General features: G+C 38.8%; 1 protein-coding gene and 1 long non-coding RNA gene across 5 annotated transcripts in view; one reads left to right on the plus strand and one right to left on the minus strand.

Annotated features, from left to right (window-relative positions):
- The window catches only part of ANO6 (anoctamin 6), a 70,119-nt gene that overhangs the window by 14,510 nt on the left and 35,385 nt on the right, over positions 1-20,224 (plus strand). Inside the window, exons 2-3 of one of the 3 annotated variants that reach the window (XM_077783485.2) lie at positions 11,641-11,705; positions 12,217-12,293. The exons of 1 other annotated variant lie outside the window; for it this stretch is intronic. In XM_077783485.2, coding sequence (XP_077639611.2) covers positions 11,678-11,705; positions 12,217-12,293 — 105 coding nt within the window. In that variant the 5' untranslated portion in view covers positions 11,641-11,677. The remainder of the gene's footprint in view (positions 1-11,640; positions 11,706-12,216; positions 12,294-20,224) is intronic. One more of the 3 variants, XM_021547411.3, reaches the window with a different exon arrangement.
- The window catches only part of LOC110479858 (uncharacterized), a 135,395-nt gene continuing 115,171 nt past the window's right edge, over positions 1-20,224 (minus strand). For both annotated transcript variants that reach the window (XR_014952318.1, XR_014952317.1), the window contains exon 5: positions 1-20,224. This exon is cut by the window's right edge and continues 35,846 nt beyond it. This is a non-coding gene — a long non-coding RNA (uncharacterized LOC110479858).

Raw genomic sequence — 20,224 nt, forward strand, 5'->3', positions numbered from 1 at the left:
TGCTCCTCACTCACCCCAGAGCCAAGACATACAAGAAGCAGCTGCAGGCTCAAAAGCATTTAAGTTGATCTAAAAATATGTACTACTTCTGATTCTGTACAGTGGGAGCTTCCCTGCCTCTGTGGCCTCTCATTACACTTTGGAGCACTGAATGGTGGTTTTGACCCAAAGCACCATTGGATTCTCTTGGGGCCAAGAGGCTGGGCTGGGTTGTTTACACTGATGTTGTGTAAAACTAGTGAACAGCCTGAGTGTTCACTCGCTGGTGAAAAGGCACAGCAAGAACTGCACAGAAGGCAAGATGTAGGCCAGTGACTGCTGTGACGTAAAGCTGGGGTCTGGGAGCAGCATTCTGCCAAGGACAAAGGCCAGGAACAAGTGCTGAGCCCTGCAGCTGGATGACCACAAGGCAGTAGTGTGTTCCACTCCTCATCCGACAGAAAGGACAAGCCACCAGCTGGGCTTACAAACCAGATGACAGACCAGCCATCCCAACAAGGGCTGATTGCAGCCAAAGGCATGGCTTGATGGTGACATTACCTTAGAAAGCTAATTGTCAACCCTCCCTAAGCTCAATGCTTGGTCTGGTAAATGTGCAGTGGCTGATCTGTCTATTCAGTCACCTGAACCTGGGGGCTGTTAACCAGTAACTGAAATGACCAGGACCTTCAGCATGCCATTCTGTCTCCAGAGGAATCTACTTCATTTTTTCCATCCTTGTCTTGTTAGAGGACTGTAATGGCTGTTGGGATCTTACATCCTTCTACTTCTGTGTTTTCAAAGTCCAGGGAAAAAATTTTGTGTTCTCTCTGGAGCTTGCTTTTATTGCCTTCATGTTTTCCAAATGTATTTGTGTATAAATTTGCTGAGTTGGTATTTTCATATGCTTTTTTAAAATTAGTTTTAGTTGAAGAATAGACTTTTCAATGCTAGGCAGAGGGAGCACATTCTTATTTTCCATCAGGCTGCCCACATTACTCTTATTAGAAAACTGTGTGCACACATGCATCCTTCTTGTTAATGCCTCTTTTCTGAGAAAGGAACTTAGAAACCTCTGTATCTTCAAAGCCAGAGAATCTGTGGTATGTGGTCTTCTATCAGGCACAAAGCTGTCAGACCTTACCCAGCTGAAGCTGCTGGGCATCATGAGTTGAATTTTCAGCAGAAACCAGAAATTTTATTCATAGTGATTGTAATAAGATAGAACAACCATAAAGGTTGGTTGTGGTTTTTTTTCCATCATGGTACAGTATTTACACTAATTACATTATTCTGAACTGACTTTTGAAACTTAATAAATTTGATCCATGAGAAAAAGTGTCTATAGTTACTATGATTACTTTTCTTGCAGTGCATTTTGAGATTACTCTGCAGCAGCACAGAGTGCTGCTGCATATGGACCACTAATCAAATTGCCTGATTAGGTGAAATTCTAGACTTTCAGCAAAGATTCCTCATGCCAATTGCAGTAATAATTATTACATCATTTCTGCTCAAGGGAATCACTCAAATGCTTCAGATATAATTTCATTTTTAAACTCACTGTATAATTAAATAATACAGTATAGCCAGCAGTAATCTTCCTCCATATTTAAATGCAAATTTTACCAGTTAACAGCAGGAGCCATAGCATCTCTAATTGGTTGCAGCTAATAATATATTATGACTAAAAAAATGTTAGCATTAAAGTTATGAAGTCAAGCACTTAGAAGTTAGGCAGTATCAGCATTAGCATTGCCCAGACAACTTCCATTTCCCTGCCATTTGTTTAAATGCAAGTTACAGTGTTTGTGTACACAATCATTGTCCTTTTTCTCCTCTTAAGTCCACTGCCTCATTTAGTAAACTGGTAGTAATTGCAGCTTTCTTTTTATCTTCCTCGTAAACAGCATGGCTCCAGGTCTTGCTTAACTCAAATTATCCAAGCATTGCACAGAACACTTTCATTCCTTTCATCCTCTGTTTCTATTGTGCTTTTGTCACACCTGAACACTATATCCAACAGGGGTGTCAGGTTGCCTAACTCCTGTTTTTAGGGAGACAGGGAGTTTTAGGAACCCAGGCCCTTTTCATAGGAATGTAGGCTGTTGAAGTGATTAGTAAGATGTGGGGAAGGTAAAACTCATCTGAATGGATTGTGCAAACACAAGATGCTGAACAGGGAGATCCAGATTTAACTGGCAGGAATCCAGTGCAATTGCAATGGCAGGAATGTGTCTTCTGCAGGGCCACAAGAAAATAATTCATTTTCAACCACTTTTGTACAGTCAGATCTTAATCCCATTCTGTGTTAATAGTTGATAAACTCCCTTCTTTTCTTACAAAGTTGTCTAAAAATGCTCACCAAAAGCTTTGGAACATGTTTTTAACCAATTTTGCTATTACAAGTACCATACCACACATCATCATAGAATCATCATAGAACAGTTTGAGTTGGAAGGAACCTTATATATCATCTTGTTCCAAATCCTCTGCCATGAGCAGGGACACTTTCCACTGGACCAGGTTGCTCAGTGCTCCATCCATCTTGGTCTCAGACACAACCATGGGTGGGACATCCACAGCTTCTATGGGGAACCTGTTCCAGTGCCTCACCACCTACACAGTAGAGGATTTTTTCTAGAATGTGATCTAAACATACTCTCTTTCAGTTGGAAGCCATTCCCCCTTGTCTTGTCACTACATGCTGCTGTAAATGCTCTCTCTTAGTGACGAATGCCCAGCTGTGCTGTAGAAGTGCTGAGCTCCTTGCATAGCACCCTGGGTAGTTGGCTTGAAAACTCTGCTGAGAAAAGCTGGGCCAAACCTTGTTCAAGCAGCTTGCCCAACACCACATGTATTAATTACATCCTGAAGCAGGGACACAGGCCCCTTCTCTGAGGCTATATGCAAATTCTTTGACAAAGAGATAATCTTTCTTCCTTTCAACCTTCTGACAGCCCTATATACTGTCTTTTGCAAAAATTAGTTAAAGTTGCAAAAATTAGTTAAAGCTCTAGACAGATGAATTTTACTTAGCCAAACCTGAAATCATTGTCATTGAAGCCCCATCTTGTATACAAAAGAATGTAGGGTCCTGAAGTTTGGGGTTTACACTGAAAAATTATTTCTTTTGCCTTAAAATCTGCTAACATCTCCTGTGTTAGATCAAGGGGTATTACTCTGTATCTTTTACCTTTTTTGTAGTGACAAAAAATTGTGAAACAGAAAAATCAGGATCCGGTCCTTTCCTTTGTGTCTTTAAAATTAGGATTTGCAATGACAAACAGTCTTGAAACAGAACTATTTCAGTGTTCATGACTTCAAATTTGAAGTCTTATTGATCTGCTTGTTTGCCACATCTCTTTATAAATTTATTTTTCAGAAGAACCCTGAAAGCCAGTTTCTACCATTAGAGCCATATTAACCAAAGAGGAATGACTGCAGTTACTGATTTAATTCATGGGTTGTAATATGTGGCAACCTGAATTTTTATTTTAAAGGCTCTCTGAGAGAAAGAGTTGTTTCTTGTTGATTGGTAAAGTAGCTAAGGCAGTAAAACCCTCTGTTCTACTGCATAATGATATTTCTGAGGGCATCACAGGGGCTATACCCTGTCTGGACCCTAGCAACCCCCAGGGAATTACCCACAGTGCCTGACAGCGAGACAGGAAATTCCTGTTAGCCAGCAGTTGCAAAGTCATTATTTCAGTTTGCACTTCTGAATGTTTTGGCTATTCCCAAATCCTGTTTTAGAGGCCTACATCTCTTCTTTAATTCCATAGACACACATTAATATCAGCAAGTATATAGCTCAATACACACTTGGACTTTCCATTTGATGTTGAATAATATCTTTTTAATCTACTAGATAATTTTTATTTTCTCTGAAATTGTATATGATGCATCTTGTTAGTAAGTAGAGTTAATATACCATAGGGAAAAACATGTTTATTAGTTGACTTAAAGATGCTGTATACTTTTTTAGAAGTGCATTTATGAAAAATTTGCATTTAAAATGATTTATTAAGGAAGAGGAACATTAACTATAGTAATGAAATTGATGTATCAATTAATTAATTGATTCATTCTGGTCACTAAAGGCCATATGCTATGGTTGATATAATTTGGCATAAAAATCCTCAATCTGCTTGGACATTTTTTAATACATCGGCAAGAATTTATCTGTAACTTTAAATACCTACTATGTTTTGCAAATCTGTAATAATGCCCTTTGGGTTCTTAAAATTAGTCTATCTCACCCTTTGCAACCTGGATTTTATTTACTGCAACAGGAAAAAAATGCAGCCCATTCTTCTTGATCTCTTTTTCAGACTAAAACAGATTATTCCAAGTAAGGAAATTTTTCTCTCAGAACTTTCTAACAGAGCTAAAAGTCAAAGTTGTCTGTAAGCTGGTGCTGAATTCAGTGATGCAGCTGATCCCTTATGTCTTATGTTCTTTATGTGGCTGAGGTCATTCTTTTTCTCAACTCTAGAAACTATGAACTTACATTTTTGACAGCCAGGAATTATAATGTTTTCAATATTGTTAAAAATGCAAGAAATGAAATACATATGCATGTATGTATGCCTCAGTTTGTAGGAGTGTGACAGAATCAATCATGAAGCAGGCTCATTTGGCAGTCAACATTACAGTAGTTTTCTAACTGATTCCATATATAATTAAGCCAAAGCAGCCCTTAATTGAAAAATATAAAGAGGCTTGTTTGTTGCATCATTTTAATATATTTAAATTACTTACTAGATTATAAAAAGATATATGTGAAGAAGACAAAATTATTCAAGCCCATATTCCAACTTGAGATTAGTGCCTGAAAAGTACATCAGTCTGATGCCTACTGACTTAATAATTTTATTCCATTACTTTATACTTTGACAAAGCGAGCCATGTGTTTACCATGCATACAATCAGTTTACAACCGAAAAGCATACAAAATATTTTTTTTAAATTATAGCAGGTAGGTGTATTAATACATTCTAAAACCAAAGATTGTTTATCTTTAAATTGCCTGCTGAGAGATGAGAGCCAAAATAATTCTTTCTGACAGCCATTTCAGCTGAACATCGGTAAACTGTTTAGCTTGAGAAAAAATATTTGGAATATTCTAATTAGCATCTGAATTTTTGCAGTGATTTACAGTCAGCTGGAGTCGGACGTGGATACTGGATGAAGCCAGGTTGGTTCTGGCATGCACTGCAGCAGTGAGAAACAGGAGCCAAGATTGGCTTTTCAACAGATTACTCTGAAATCACAGAATTATAACTAAAACATCATTAGCCCAGTGATTTGTTTTGAAGCTGAGGCTGTGGCTGGTCCAGGTCTCACTGAAATGTTTTAGGATTTTTGCCACAGGTTTTGGGCAATTGGCTCTGTTTAAGTTCTGAACACATAAGAACTGTTTTACAATTACTGAGGCCCCTAAACATTTCAATTCAGTGTCTCTTAAATATTTAGGTACTGCTATCAGCAGAATAATTTTCAAGTCAAATTTCTTGATTTTATAACTGCCTGCTATTTACTTTATTATTTTTGGTGAACTACAATGACTCAGACTTGCGATGCCCTCTATTATGCAGACAACTGAATGCTCTCCTGCTTAGGGTTAGCCATGAAAGGACATTTATTTTTTAAAGTCATTCCACATGTTCCCATCCTTTGTTTGCACAGCTGTAAAAAAAGATAACTTAATGGAAATAATAGACTTTCAAACAAGACAGAATCATCTCCCAAGACAGCCATTTCACTTCCTTTGTGCTCCAGCAGCATCTATAGCTTTGTTATTGGCTTTCCTTGGGCTTCTGAAATGAAAATCAATATTTTCTTTATTATGTGGCATAGATTAGGTTTTGGGGTTGATGATACCTGCAGATCTGCACTATGTGAGTGCACTAAGTATATAATTTATTGACAGCTGGAAAGCCATTTTGGCATTACTACATTTTAACATTACTAATTGTCACCATGTTTCTCATGTGCTGTAAGACTGCAGGTGACCCTAAGGGAACAGGACTTTCACATGGAAGACAGCTGTGTAGATTTCTTATTAACTGTAAATGATAAGTTGTAAAGCATAGCTTGATAGAAAAATAATTCAATTTCTCTTCAAATACATAACTTTTCTGGAAGCAAAGAATGTGGGGTTTAGTAGCATGATTTTTAATTCATTGTTGAATAATTTCTTTCTAAGAAATCATCAAATCATTCTTCAATGTGGTCTACAGGTATGAAATAAAACAAATTTAAATACACTCTAATCAAAGAGTTTAGCAGAATGAATGCTACTAAATGCAAGCAAATAGTATTTGGTGGAATGGGGTGAAACCATTGATAATTTTATAATATCTGCTCTCAAATGTGCATGGAGAAAATATCATAGCCCAAAGAACCAGTAGTCAGGAAAAATCAGTATCTGGAAAAAGACCACAGTCTTTGGATCTTCTTGTTATCCCAAACGATGGGAACAGTCTGACTCCATCCAGTTCTTTGAGCCTCACTGTGGCAAACATGATATGATCTTTTCATTTGATTTTCGTTAGACACATAGACTTTACTAATCACCTTTTTTTTTTTCTTTTCTAATGTGGTGACAGTGATAGCAAACCTATCAGGAAATGTGTCAATTCAGATAAAAATTGCACGTAAATATTTCCTGATAATTTCCAGTCAGTGATGTATTGTGTTCTTATACTAATTTTATTTGCAATCTATTTGAGGCCTAAACAACCTGAGCACGTCTAATTGTGTACATAATATTCACACATTTCTATGTGCAGTGAATGTTGTTGTCTCAGGCACAGCTGTGTGAGGACAGGGCTGTGTGGAAGCTTGAATGGGGGTTTGAAATGTCATCTACTCCCTTCTCCTTCAGCAAATGCCTGCTGCCCATTCCTGCCCTGCTTCCACCTGCTGCTCTGTGCGTGCAGCCAGGTACTGCAGAGCGGCTGCTGTGCCCCAGCACTGCGGTCTGGCTCGGCAGCACCTCATGTGCTGTAACCATACTGTAATCCGCCCTCTTTGGGGAACAGGAATGGTGCTGCATGCCCCCACTGGGTAATAATTAGCATTGACTCCATGATTCTCAGAAGGCTGATCAGTCAGCCAATTTATTATATTATACTTATTAAGAAACCCATCACCCTCACGGGCAGCCACTATACAGGTGGACCCAATTGGTCCTTGAATCCAAACACCATCACCAGTGGCCAATTAAGAAATCATCCTTTGGTAAACAAATCTCCATAACAGATTCCACATGTGCACAACAACAGGTGAAGCAAGTGAAGATAAGAATTGTTTCTCATTCTTTGATCTTTTCACAGCCTTCCCCAGGACAATGCCTGGGAAAGCTGTGTGTTGCTCTCTGTGGCCGGAGAGCTGCTGTCACACAGGAACTCCACGCTGCAGGCAAGCCCCACTGAGGGGCTGAGCAGATGTCCTTGAGCACAGTGTTCTATTAACTTATTTTTCCCCACGTAAGAAGAGGATTTGGGACTTAGACTGCTTAAAAATTCTGTGAGAGACTGTCAGTGCTCTCACAAAATTTTGTGGGAAGTGAGAGGTGATGTGATCTCCATAGCAAAGCCTGGGGATTCCAGATGTCATTTCCTGGCTTTGCATTCTTGGTTGCTCATGAGGTACCATGTTCAGTGCCAGGGCTGAGATCTTGTCCTTAACAATGTCTTCACAGGCCTGTTAGATACCAGGTACTATGAGTTCAGTGTTGCAAAATCTTCTTGACTTCTCAGAATAATTTGGTGCCTACTAATTTGGGTTAATGCAGGTTATTTACAAGCCAAAAGAGTGCTGCACCTCTTTTTCACCTCTGACTATTTTCATTGGAGTGGAAATCAATGATAGCAAATGCATAGAACTTTTTTGTCACAAAAAGATTGGCATCTTCAGGCATGTGTGAAAATGTCCTTGTTATAAAGCCAAGCCCAGTTGTCTTTTCAAACATCAGCTTATCCAACATTTTTATGGTTTTCTTGTCACTAAATTTTTTTGGACAACATCTTTTTTCACTTGTGGATACTGCTTTTTTTTGTTGTTGTTCTCTTTAATTTACAGATGCAAAAATCCTTTTCATGCCTACTGCATATGTTTTGGACAGCCTCTATTATTTCACTCTTCAGACCCCAAGGAAAAGTTTAATTCTTTATATTTAATTCTTCTTTATATTTCTTACAAAGGAAGAATAGCTACTATGTCTATCAGTAGGCCATTGCCTCTCACCCATAGCAATAGGTAGAGATTGCTAGTAGCAATGTTCATTAAAGCATTTAAATTTGAATTATGTGATGAGAAATCACTGAACTTACAAAACCATCCACTGCCAATATCAATTAACTAATGAAAAGAACAGAAACTTTGCGTTGGCTATCAAGGAATTTTTTTTGGTCTTTTTTCAATCCAATCAGAAATTCTGGCTCATCTGTGTAAAAGCAAAGTTATAGAGAAAATTCTCTAAAAAAATTGGTAGAATAAACAGCAGGACTCATCTCCCATGGCCTGGCCAAAAGAATGGAATGCACATAGGTTATAAAGAAGTAGTGTGGGATTAACATGGATTACTTTGTTCTTCTGCATAGGCATGTTTGAGGGAAGGTGTGAGGTGTGGACAGCTCAGTTCAGTGTCCTGCATTGAAGAACACTCTCCAGGCAGATGGAAATACCACTGACATACTGGCAGCTCAAATAGCACCAAGATGATCTTGTAAAGTAGTTTGCTCATTTTCAGTAATTTAAATTTTTACAACAGCATTTTTTGAGAGGACTAGATCAAAGACCAACTGGTATCACTGAGCAGACACTCAGAACTATGACTACAATAGAAAGAAATTAGGTTAAGTGTTCTGACAAAAGCATATGTTGTTGGATTGCTTGAAGACAGAATTTGATATATCTGTCAATTAAAATCAGAGTATGCTGGCATAAAACCAGAAGATTTCTTTGTTCTCTTGCACCTCCTTTGATTGGCTGGGTGATAGAACACAAAGATCTAGCCTTGATGTACTGTAACTCAAATATTAACAGAAGTGATAACATTTCTGAAGAAGATATGAGTAAGAAGAACTATTATTTTAATATAAAATCTCAGCACAGTGGCCTTTAAACATAACTATGAGAACACTAGGACCAGACTTACATTTAGAGGAAGCTGGGTCTGGGGAAGGACTTCAAAAGCTCCTCTAGGCCAACCTCATAAAGGTGATGCCAGATTCAATATGGCCTAAATTGTTCTAGGATATTTAATTAATCTGTACTAAATAACCTCTGATGTTAAAGATCTCATATGACCTCACCTGACTTCCCAGGCACTCTCTTCTACTCTTCCTGCTGTTAGGAAGTTTTTCTTACTGTCTAGCACCAATCTTTTATGTATAAAATTTGCTTTTATGTAAACTTTTTTTCCTCCATACTTAAAACTGACTTTACCACAATGCTGGTGGGGAGGTAGGAAAAATAAATTAAGTGATTTTTGGGGTATAAAAAGCACTTTGTGTGGGTGCACCTTTTTCTGGCAAAGCTGAGTTTTGCACTACTGTTTTTGTATTTCTCAGAGACTAGAATGGTCTCTTCCAGATAAAAAACTGGCACAAATTGGCACAGCTGCACTTGCAAACCATTGTCAAAACAAATCTTATCTAAGTACCCATTCAAGCAGTGTCAAGGCTTTGTAGTTTTGGATTCACATGAACATTAAGATGTAATTAACTTGAGAGAAGTTCTTGTCTATTGTCTCATGAGAGTTGAGAGTGGCCAGCCCCTTTTACATAAGTTCTTCCATAGGGACAATGACCCAGGGACTTTCTTGAGCATTATTTCAAGTACAAATGTGTTAAGATGTTAAATATATACCCAATTCTAAAGTTTCCATGACATTCAGCGTATCAGGAGGAAGGTACTCTGGACAGAGACCCTGATGCAGAGGCAAATTGTAGTCACAAATTTCACAAAGATATTTCTGACCAGCCCCAGATCCATCAGGATTTGGGAAAATTGGAATTCTTCCTGTGAATGCCATGTTTCCAGCTTCAGTTCTGTCTGAAGGGTTTTCTAGACAAGACTGATGATGGGGGTGTGGTTACTTAGCAGAAAGGCAATTTTAACTCCTGATTCTGCTGTTCAGTGGCTGAGAGTCTTCACGTCTGTGTCCATACCTGCATGTTTTGTGTAATGACACGCAGAGTTTCAGAGCAGCTGTTTGTATTTCAAAACAAGATGCTTATATTTCTACTTCACTCTGCCCATTACATGTGGGGCAGATACATTCCTTCTTCTGTGGGTTTTCAGAAGTACTTTGTATCTGGATATCTTTGTGTCCACACAGAGAATAAAGAATGAAGGAAATGCAGGGAGATGTCCATTACACTGACATTGAGAGTATATATTTCCCTTCTCACCCTAGTCTAAGCTGAATCCATTAAATCATAATGATGCACATGTTCAGCAATTTTTCAGTAGCTGCTGAGAGATGCTTGTGTTTTCTGAGACTGAATGTTATTGTCTCACCATGTGACATTTGAACGCTGCACTAGTCCACATTTTCCATCTCTTTTTTTCAAATTCTGGGAATGTTTCTGAAGGTCTTAACGTTGTGAGAGCTCACAGACCTTGATTATTCAACTCAGGAGACCTTTGGGTTATGGCTCTAATATTTCAGAAAATATTAATTGGTTTGCTTTTGTCTTCTCCCTGGAGCATTTACTATCACCAGAGCAGAGATCTGGAAACTGACAACACCACCTGGAACTAAGACCCTACCAAACTCTATGAAAGGGTATTTAAACACTTTTTAAGGGTTTAAAATTAAGAATTTTCTGCTTGGAGGCCATGAGAGAGTTCTGTTGATTTGTAATCTAGTTGTGCTCTTCTTTTAAAGTGTTTTGACATATCTTCAGCTAGTATAAATGAGCATCATCAGTGAAAAAGAAGAGATTCTTAAAATGTCTTGAAAATTTGGCCATTTAGCAATGAAGGTTTTAAGCCAAAAAAAAAAAAAACCAAAACCAAATAACAAAAAAGCTAAACTAAACCAAAACATAACCAGCTGTGTTCCTCCTGGCTTTGTATCTAGTGGGTGTTGAGCTATTCTAAAAGTACTATAGGCTAATTATTTTAGAGTTTGGAGATCTTCTTACAGTATTATACTATTTTTGGTAGGTTGAGGCTATCGGTTCCAGACAGCACTGGCATTTAGGTACCTGTGTTATCCATGACCCTTCCTCAGCGCAGGACAGACTTAAGTAAGATATGTCTCAGCTTTAAGGATCTAAAAATAACAGATGGGATCCATCTGCCTGCCGTGCATAGGCAGGAAGAAGCCTGCTCCCTTCAGCTACTTGATGTTATCTTCACCCTCAGGATGTTATCTGACTTTTCCTTAAGAAACAAAAATAGTTTTGGAGAAACAAGACCTTGAAAATACCTTGCAGTATTTGTAGAGCTTCTGTAACTTACTTCCAGTGACTTTATTAGGATGAATTTTGTGTGTTATCCGGTGCTTGATTTGGTAGCCAGTATTCCCTGTGTGCTTGATAATGGCTTCATGCAGTAGCATATCTGAAAAAGTAATTTTTACTTTATGTTGTAATTTCAGGAAACCAATTCAGTTTCCAAGTTGTTCTTTTTTGACAGGTATTGATGGAATGGGTGAGGAGCAGCTGAGGCGTCAATGGCATCAATACCCACCGAAGTTGTAGGTGTGTTTTTAGGTTATCTGTTACTGAGTGAATGTTACAGTATCGCAGCCTGTATAACACTATTCCAAGCCTTGTAGAAGAACTCTTTGCTACTGTTACTTGTTCTTGACTGACAAGTACAGCCAGCATGAGCTAGGGTTATTTGTGCAGCTGGAGCCAGTCCAGGTACCCTTACTCATTGAAAAACAAACTTCTACAGTGTCCATGGAGTTTCTGAAACACTAAATAACTAGTAAAATACTAGTAGAGGGTTGCTGTTTGCATCATTCTAGTGATGCATCACTGTCAAAATGTTCTCCTAGCATTACCTTGCCATCCTGGTGTTTCACTCTCTTGCCACCTCCTGATTGTAACTGAAGTGTGGCACACTATTGTTCTATTTCTGAAACACTAAAAAAGTGCAATAAACTGGTTTCTCCACAAAGCATTAATAAAAATTTAAAACTATAAACATGTAAAAAAACCCACAAAAAAATGCTAACATATTTTCATTTTTTATGTTTCATTTTAGTCTTGGAACTGAACCAGGTGGTTATTCCCACTTACGGAACTGTGCCAGACCAACAAAACCTTCATACTCCTGAATGGGTGGGTACCTGTTACTTTAACTGTGAATACCTGTAAAATTTCCTCTTGTAGGTATGCAACAGTCCAGTAGCTGTTCCAGGAGACTAGCATACCTTTGCATTTGCATCACATGCAGTTCATTTTTGTGATGAAATCTGAGTTGCTGTTATCCCCATTTCCCTAAAGGTACCTGAAGTAATTGACTCGGATCTGAAAGTACAGGTTGTCACAGGCACTGGACTCAATTATAAGTGACCCATATAGACTCACTATAAGCTGATATATACCCATACACCTCCTCTCCCTATGTAATTTTGTTTCACAAATGTATAGGATTTCTTTGTGTGTATAAAGAATAAATAGTTCTGAACACACCCTACATATAAACACACATACCCAAGAAAGCTCTAAGAAGGCTTGGAGACACCAAGAAATTCCTTACTCCAGAGACTGAACTGACAAGAAAAAGAAAGACCTGGAGTTGTCCATTCCCTTTGTCCAAAGTGCAAGGTTCCCAGCTCACCTAAGATTTTCTGCAGCTAGCAGGCTTCTGGCTCTAGCTCAAGAACTCCTGACTCAGATCTCAGAGGAAAACCAATATCCAAAGTAACTGGAAATAAGTTGCCTTCTGGGAGGTGGACAGCCTCTACTCCCCTGACCCTGTGTGTCACAGCAAGGTGTTCACTGAAGCTGTTTAAACATTCTTGAAGCATGAGGAGCAACCAAGAGCTTCTATTTCCCAAGTGAATGCCTAGACTTGGATGCTATAAAAATTCTTCTTAGGGTTTCCTTGTGGTTCATTGCTTTTTTTAACATATTTTTATGAAGTGAAATAGCATCAAAACAGCTAGAATGTAGTATACCTTGTGGTTAGAACAGTCTCCTCTGAACAGTCTTGGTAGAATTTATTTTTTTTTCTACTGAAAATTGGTGGTCAAAATCGATTTTTATTTTTGGTTACTCATGTTTACCAGAACTTGTAGTTTCTTCTCAGTTTTAGAAGTATCTCTGCACTGCTCCTTCTGTGTCAAGTCCTCCTTGTTGATTTAGATAGTTTCATTGGGTTGGAGGAAACAGCAAGATAAAATTGACATCTGCTGAACCTCTACTAAATGCATTAGGGCTAATTGTAGCTAGAAACAGAAATTGAAGAGGAAGCCTGACTTGAAACAGTTGAATAGAAGGGAAGTACTGTGCCTTTTGTCTAAACTTAGATCATGCGTTGCAGCCAGAAGTATTCTGGAAATTTTATTTAATTCTGCAAGTTCTTCTGAGGAGCCAAAACTAAGTAAATTATTGGCTAATAGAAACAGTCCTGTTCTTCTTATGGTGCTTTCTCTAATTACAGGATCATATGCTAAGTTTGCCACAAAATCCCTGCCTCATTTGGCACACGAATAGGACAATTATCTCCAAAACTCCAAAAATCTGTGAGGATATTGTTTGTGGTACTTCATAAAACTTTAAATGTGGCAGGAAATTGCAGCAAAAGAATGAAAGGCTCTTACCACTAGAAAAACTGAGTTTGGTCCTAGATAATTGGACAACCCCTTCTAAAGGATTTTTGTGCAAGACTTGTAAAGTTGCAGCCAGATTTTCTTTTTCCCGAGTGCCAAAGAAGAAGATCCATGGCCCTGTTTTCATTTGCAAGAGAGTGACATGTGGACCTGGAACTGAGTGTATTGCTCTTTGAAGACAGAGAATTGCTGAGCTCTCTGGAAAGATGTCACTGTCCTGCTGTAACTCCAAATTTAGGAGACAGTGAACAGGTTTTGGCATAGATGTTTAGATGCCTTATGACCATTAAAATGAGAGTTATACTGTTGCTTTCTCTCCTGGGGGATCTTTTAAAATTAAGTTTCACAACATTTGTGAAACACTGAGATTCTGTGAAGAGAATATCAAAGGCATAGTCAAAAAGAAATCCCTATTTTAAGCATTTGAGCTATTTAGATGAGATGTAACAAAACAAAAACAAAACCAACAAAACACCCAATGAATAAACAACCAAAAACAAAAAAAAACCCTCATCAGACATTACATGAAGATAATAATAAGGAGTATTCCATAGCTACTACAAGGAGCATAGAAATATGGCATGTGATGTGATGGTACAATTTAATAATGTTTCATAAACAATGTGTGAAAGACAAAACTGCACAGACAGCATTAATTCAAGGTTTTTCCAGCTCATGTTTCATTTTGCAGCTTATCTGCTTTATAGGTAGGTAATTTGAATTGGCACGTAACAATAAGATTTTTTTTTTAAAGTGAGTATCTGCAGAGAGAAGTTTAACTTCTTCAAACTTTCTATTACTGCTGCCCCTCACATACAATTTCTTCTGCAAAAAGGCTTCTGGGAAGTTCAAAAGAGGGAATTTCCCAGCTCTTGCATCCAACAAAGATGGGAGTTGCTGAAAAGCATGTTTTCAGTGAGCATTTTCTTCCTTTTCTTTAAACGTAAGGCCATTTGGTCTCTCTCTAATCAGGAGTGACTGGAATTCCTCCTGCAGCCAGCAGCAGCCTGACGCTCAGACAGGAAGTCAAGTGGGTGTCTGCTCCAAACTTAGCTCAGGGGACAAAGCATCCCAATGCCTGGCCAGTTACCAGCTGCTTTTGCTGACAGAAATGCATGACTGTAGTGACACCCCATATTTTTTTCTACTTCTCTTTAGTCTCAGTTTATTTCAGTTTGTTACATAGCTGAAATTCCTTTGCATGTTGAGGAAATGAAAAAAAAAATTCTTCTGATTAAGTGCTTGCTAATATTCACATTATTGCTAAAAAGAGAATGAAAACAGTCCTCTGTTGTTATTAAAATATATGAATAATAAAGGAAAATGTTAAAGGCTCAGCAGTTTTATGACCCCCTGGAGACAGACCAGCATTATTTTGCAATATGCAAATAAACTTATATCTTCCAGTACGATCTTATATATTATATATGTATCAATATAATCCAGAAATAAATGCTTGTGTTGGTCTTAATGTCAGCAAGTTGTCTCTACTGGTTGCTCAGAATCTAAAGCTATAAAAAATCTTTTTATGTGGCTGTGATAGTAACAAGAACTTAGTATTTCTGTAATATTTTCTTCAGATGATCTCAAAGTCCTTTATAAATAATTATGTTTCCTGATACCCCAGTAGTGTAGTTTGTTTTCTTTTTATTTACTTGTTTTAAAGTTTCCTGAGCAGACAGAGAGAAATAACTGTGTTCCTAATTAGGCACTCTGAAATTTTCCCCTTCATAAAACCCACAACTGAAGTGCAACATGTGCCTGTCTCTGTGCCTCAGTGGGAGGATTTTTTGCAGGTGCCTATCAGCAGAGGCAATGTTACATAGGCTCTGCTCTGCTCTCTTCTTTCCCAGTATGATTTATTCACTGGCATGCTGCAGGATGCTATTTTGAAGCATATCTGAAAATTATGTGAGGTTGCAGACAAGTAGTTTATCCCTCCAGTAATGATTGCATTTGGCACTATTTGCAGTCACACCAAAGGCTCTTGCAGGCAAAATAAAGCACTTCTTCCATCTTTCCAGATAGATAAATCATTCCTGTGGAATCTCTTGTTATTTAAAAAATCCAGCTTACAATACTGTGCTTGTTCAGGGTATAGCAAACAATAAATAGCTGCAATTCCTGTGCACATATTTTCTTCATGCTTGTCTCTGTGCTGCCCATCCCACCATTATCCCCACTGAATATTTAACTATATTATGCCTAGAGAAGCCTGAAAAAGTGAGGCAGGTTTCTTGCAAGTGCAACCATTTTTTCTCCCTGGAACACGGCTGCTGCGGAAAGGAGCTTTCCGCCTGCATGCTCTCCTTGAATACTGCAGGCATCGCGTGTAGCCATGGCTACAGGAGCAGCTCTCAGAGAGACACGGCAGCTCCCCTCGGGCGCCAGCGAGCCTGGTTGCACTTGTGGAGGGCACACAGAATTCTCCCTCCTGACGAACTCTGGGTCAAGGGGCTGAGGAGACTTTCCATGGTGTGGGCATTTGAAGCCAAAACAGTTCCCTCAGCCTTCTGTGCCGGGGCAAGCTTGTCTTCCTCTCCCACTTGCCCCTTTTCCAAGTGCTGCTGTGTCCGGGGTCTGGGGGAGCCGGTGCTGCTGGCTGGTGATGGTGTGTGCTAGATTACCAGAGGGCAGTAAGCTCCTCATGCCTCTGCCACAGGGGTGGCCACAGGGGGACACGCTCAGGGAGTAGGGAGATAAGGTGTGTAAGGGAAGGGGGTGCATGGCAGAGGGCTGCTTATGACCAGCGCCTTCAGTTGAGTGCACCAGTGCAGCGGGATCCCAACCCACAGCCTGGCTGTGCATCTGCTGGCAGCGAGGGCCCGAGGGGGGCTGTGGAAAAGGCATTTGGTGCTGAGGAAGTGGTGTCTGCATTACACGCATTTCTGGGCTTTTCCTTGCCACAGGCTCCTCCCTGGAGTGAAGAGCCTGTGATGCTCACAGGACCTGTTCCGAACTGAGACACAGGTACAGCCACACCGCTGCCTCTGGGCTAACCCATAGAAGTGTAACCTCCGTGTTACATAAACTTTATTTGTGGCCAGGTCTTTCTTGCCTTCAGATTCCTTCTATTAAAAAAGCAACTGATAGTGCCCTGGTAGGCAAGCAGTTGGTTTTACAGCACTTGGGCAGTTATTAAAGGCTGCAGATTTTGTGCTAAGTATAATTACTATTTCACAGCTAAATAGATATATATATTTTTTTTTATTACTGGTGTTAATCAGTATTAACCTGCTGTCCATTAGAGTATTATTAAAACATTAGAGTGCACAACTGATTGCCTCCGTCAGTACTTAAAAACATGTTTATGCCAAAGCTAAAAAATTAAATAGTGCAGTAAATAGTCCTGTGTTTTAGAAGAGGTGCCAATGGGCCTGTTCATTATAATTTGCTACTGATACTAAAAAAAACTATGTATTGAAATTTCAGCCCCATTAATTTGTCTATGCATGCAAGCTTGTGTGCATTGCTATGATAGCAACATTTGTAAAACCTGTCAAATAATATTACATATTAAAAAAAGTCCCAAAACAAACATTGTCTCAAAGGAATGCTAACTTCAAAGTACACTACATCTTTTTGGTTTCCAGTCCTGTTTATCCCTGGGTACTTATGTTGAATAATATATGAATTTTCATTACCAGCTATCCAGTAGGGATTACAAAATACACCACACATGTAAGTTAATGTGGCTGTTTGGAAACTTGGCTATTACCTTCTCTTTTACATTTTAATTCTTAATTTTGATTGAGCAATACTTAATTTATTATGAGCTACATAACTATCCATTTGTGTGGGTCTAAATCTTGATCTATTAAGTAATCAGGCTTCATGAGCCAATTTTTTATTATTTAATTGATGTATAAAGTGTCTATGGAAAGGTCAACTGAACATTGCCCTTGTAATTAAATCAATGGAGATTACATATAAAAAGTTAGCTCCATAAGTATAAATTTCTGTGTATCTGGATTCATGCAGTCCGATATTTACTAATCTTTCAGCTATATTCAATTTATATGCACACAGTGTGTGAAAGAGAGAGATGAAGGTGTATGTATACAATAACAGTTATACACACACGTGACTGACAACACTTATGTAAGTAAATTTATCAGAATGCTGGTTTAACAGGCAGATTTTATTATATAAATTGGTTTTTTATAACTATTGTATATATAGTTTTTAATATAATAAATTATTTTTGATAATCCACTATTATTGATAATTGCTTGTTTGTTTTTTAAGCTTAAAAAAGACTACATTTAAAGGAAAACTACTTAGTGAAATCATGCAAACACAAATTACCATCAAATCTTCTTCTATCAAAACTTGATTTGATGTTTGCTCTTTTCCATATCTTTCTTCTCTGTCCTGAGGACAGGTCATATCAGAAAATGTGCTAAAAGCTGTAGTGAAAAAACAGTAAAAGCTATTAGTACTTTTATGCTTTCAAGTGCTTGACTTTCAGAACTAAAGTGCATGTCTTATTATAATGATGTTTCTAAGATTCCAAAGAGGAAAAAGCCCAGATACAAGATCTCGTGCTTTATGCAGTGGCAACCCTTCCCCTGTTATATATTACCACAGGATCTGGGCCCTGTGTTTCCACACTGCAGCACAGACACTCTAGCCCATGATGTGATGTGACCCAGCCTGCTGGGGTCCCAGGGCAGAGCAGCAGCTCCTGGGCTGGGCTCTGTGCCTGCTACTCAGGCACCTCCCAGGCTGTGTCCCACAGGGGCTGTTGGCTCTTGTTGGTGCTTTCCTCCCAACAGCAAGTCTTGTCAACATGAAATCATCATGGTTATGTTTTAAATGAGATTGGAAATTACAGCAGCAAGGCTGTGTTTTACACCTGCGACTGGTCCTCAGCAGGAGGAAAGCTTGTCACAGCCAATTCTGATTTCTTGATAGGACAATGCCAACTTCATCTCTCAAGAATTTAGAAATTTACACCTGTGACTTGCTTTGGCTGATAGAGATACTCGGTGTCATTGTGGTCTGGTGGCATCATCTGGAAATTTAATGCCTTTTTTTTCCTAAAACTTTATTCACAGTATGCAATTGTATGTTGATTTGGTGACTGCCGAGGTAGTCTCTAAATCCCGTCCCAGGCTGTGAAACTAACATGCAGAATGTGTGTATACTGGCCATATGTGTATGTGTGTCAGCAGCTGCTTGCTGTCAGATTTGTCACAAATCCCAACACACAGGTGGCATTCAAAGAAAACTGTTCTATTCAAGAATCTGCTCAGACTTTTGAAGCAACTAAGTCAACAGGACCTCTTTGCATCAGGTCCTAGCCTTTGCACATGCAACATAAAAAAATTGAGTTTAAACTCCCCTGAGTTTATTTAAAATATGAAATTTTGTCATAATTACAGGGAGATATATCTTGATCGCCTGTTTTGGCTCAGCCAATAAACAGTTACAAAATAATCTACAGGGAGAGGTTTTGCAAAAACAAAAAAATAAAAACAAAACAAAACAAAACAAAAATAAAAAAAGAAAATAAAAGAAAAATTTGTTTTGGAAAAACTGGCACGTGGCTCCTAAAACACTATACACTCCCTGGAACTTGGGTGTTCCTGACTGCAGACTGACATTCTTCTCGGTTCTTCACAGTTGAAGAACAACCATTTCAGGCTGCATTGCTGGGGTTTCTCACACCATAACCACATTTCCATGGCCTTTCTGTGGACCAGACATCCTAGAGCTCCAAAACCTGACCTGGCATGTCTCACAACATTTGGTCTGAACTGACAGGGAAATTCCAGGCATGGAACATCTGGAAATCATTGACACATCCACAGCAAATGCAAGAGATTATTCTGTGTCATTTTTCCTGACCTGATCCTAGCTTGGCCTACCCTCCATTCCCATGCAGCTGGAGGCCAAGGCTCCTCTGTAGTTCTGTGTGGGAGCCTTGCCAGCTTTGGAGATGTTCCTGCCTCTAATGCCATGCTGAGTCCCACTTCAGGCTTTCAGCATCTGTCAACTTCAGTGGCACCGCCTCCATTAACAGCATGGACGGGTTTGGCCAAGTACCTGAAAAGTTGGTGCACATTGCATAGCATGATTCAGATAACATTACAGCTGTATATTACCTGAAAGGAGGGGGTTGGTAATGTGTGATATTGCCCCCAGAGTACTCAAAGAAAATACAAAGTCATTATTCAAGCATTCAGGTTTCCCTGTCACCAAAGTATCTGTATCATTTCACACATGAAATAACACATTAAGATGTTATTAGTGGATATGACAATCTATCCTACTTTCCTCTAGGGACTAGATAATGGCTTATGGATATATTAAAACTTTTGATTTTGACGTCTGTTATAACATGATAGATGTGTGGCACACAACAATGTGGTTTTGCTTGCTGAGTTGTTGCAGATAAAACGAGAAATAAATCCACATAATATGTGTCTG

Source organism: Lonchura striata, chromosome 1A, assembly GCF_050655825.1.
Source record: "Lonchura striata isolate lonStrDom1 chromosome 1A, ASM5065582v1, whole genome shotgun sequence".
Lineage (NCBI taxonomy): Eukaryota > Metazoa > Chordata > Aves > Passeriformes > Estrildidae > Lonchura > Lonchura striata.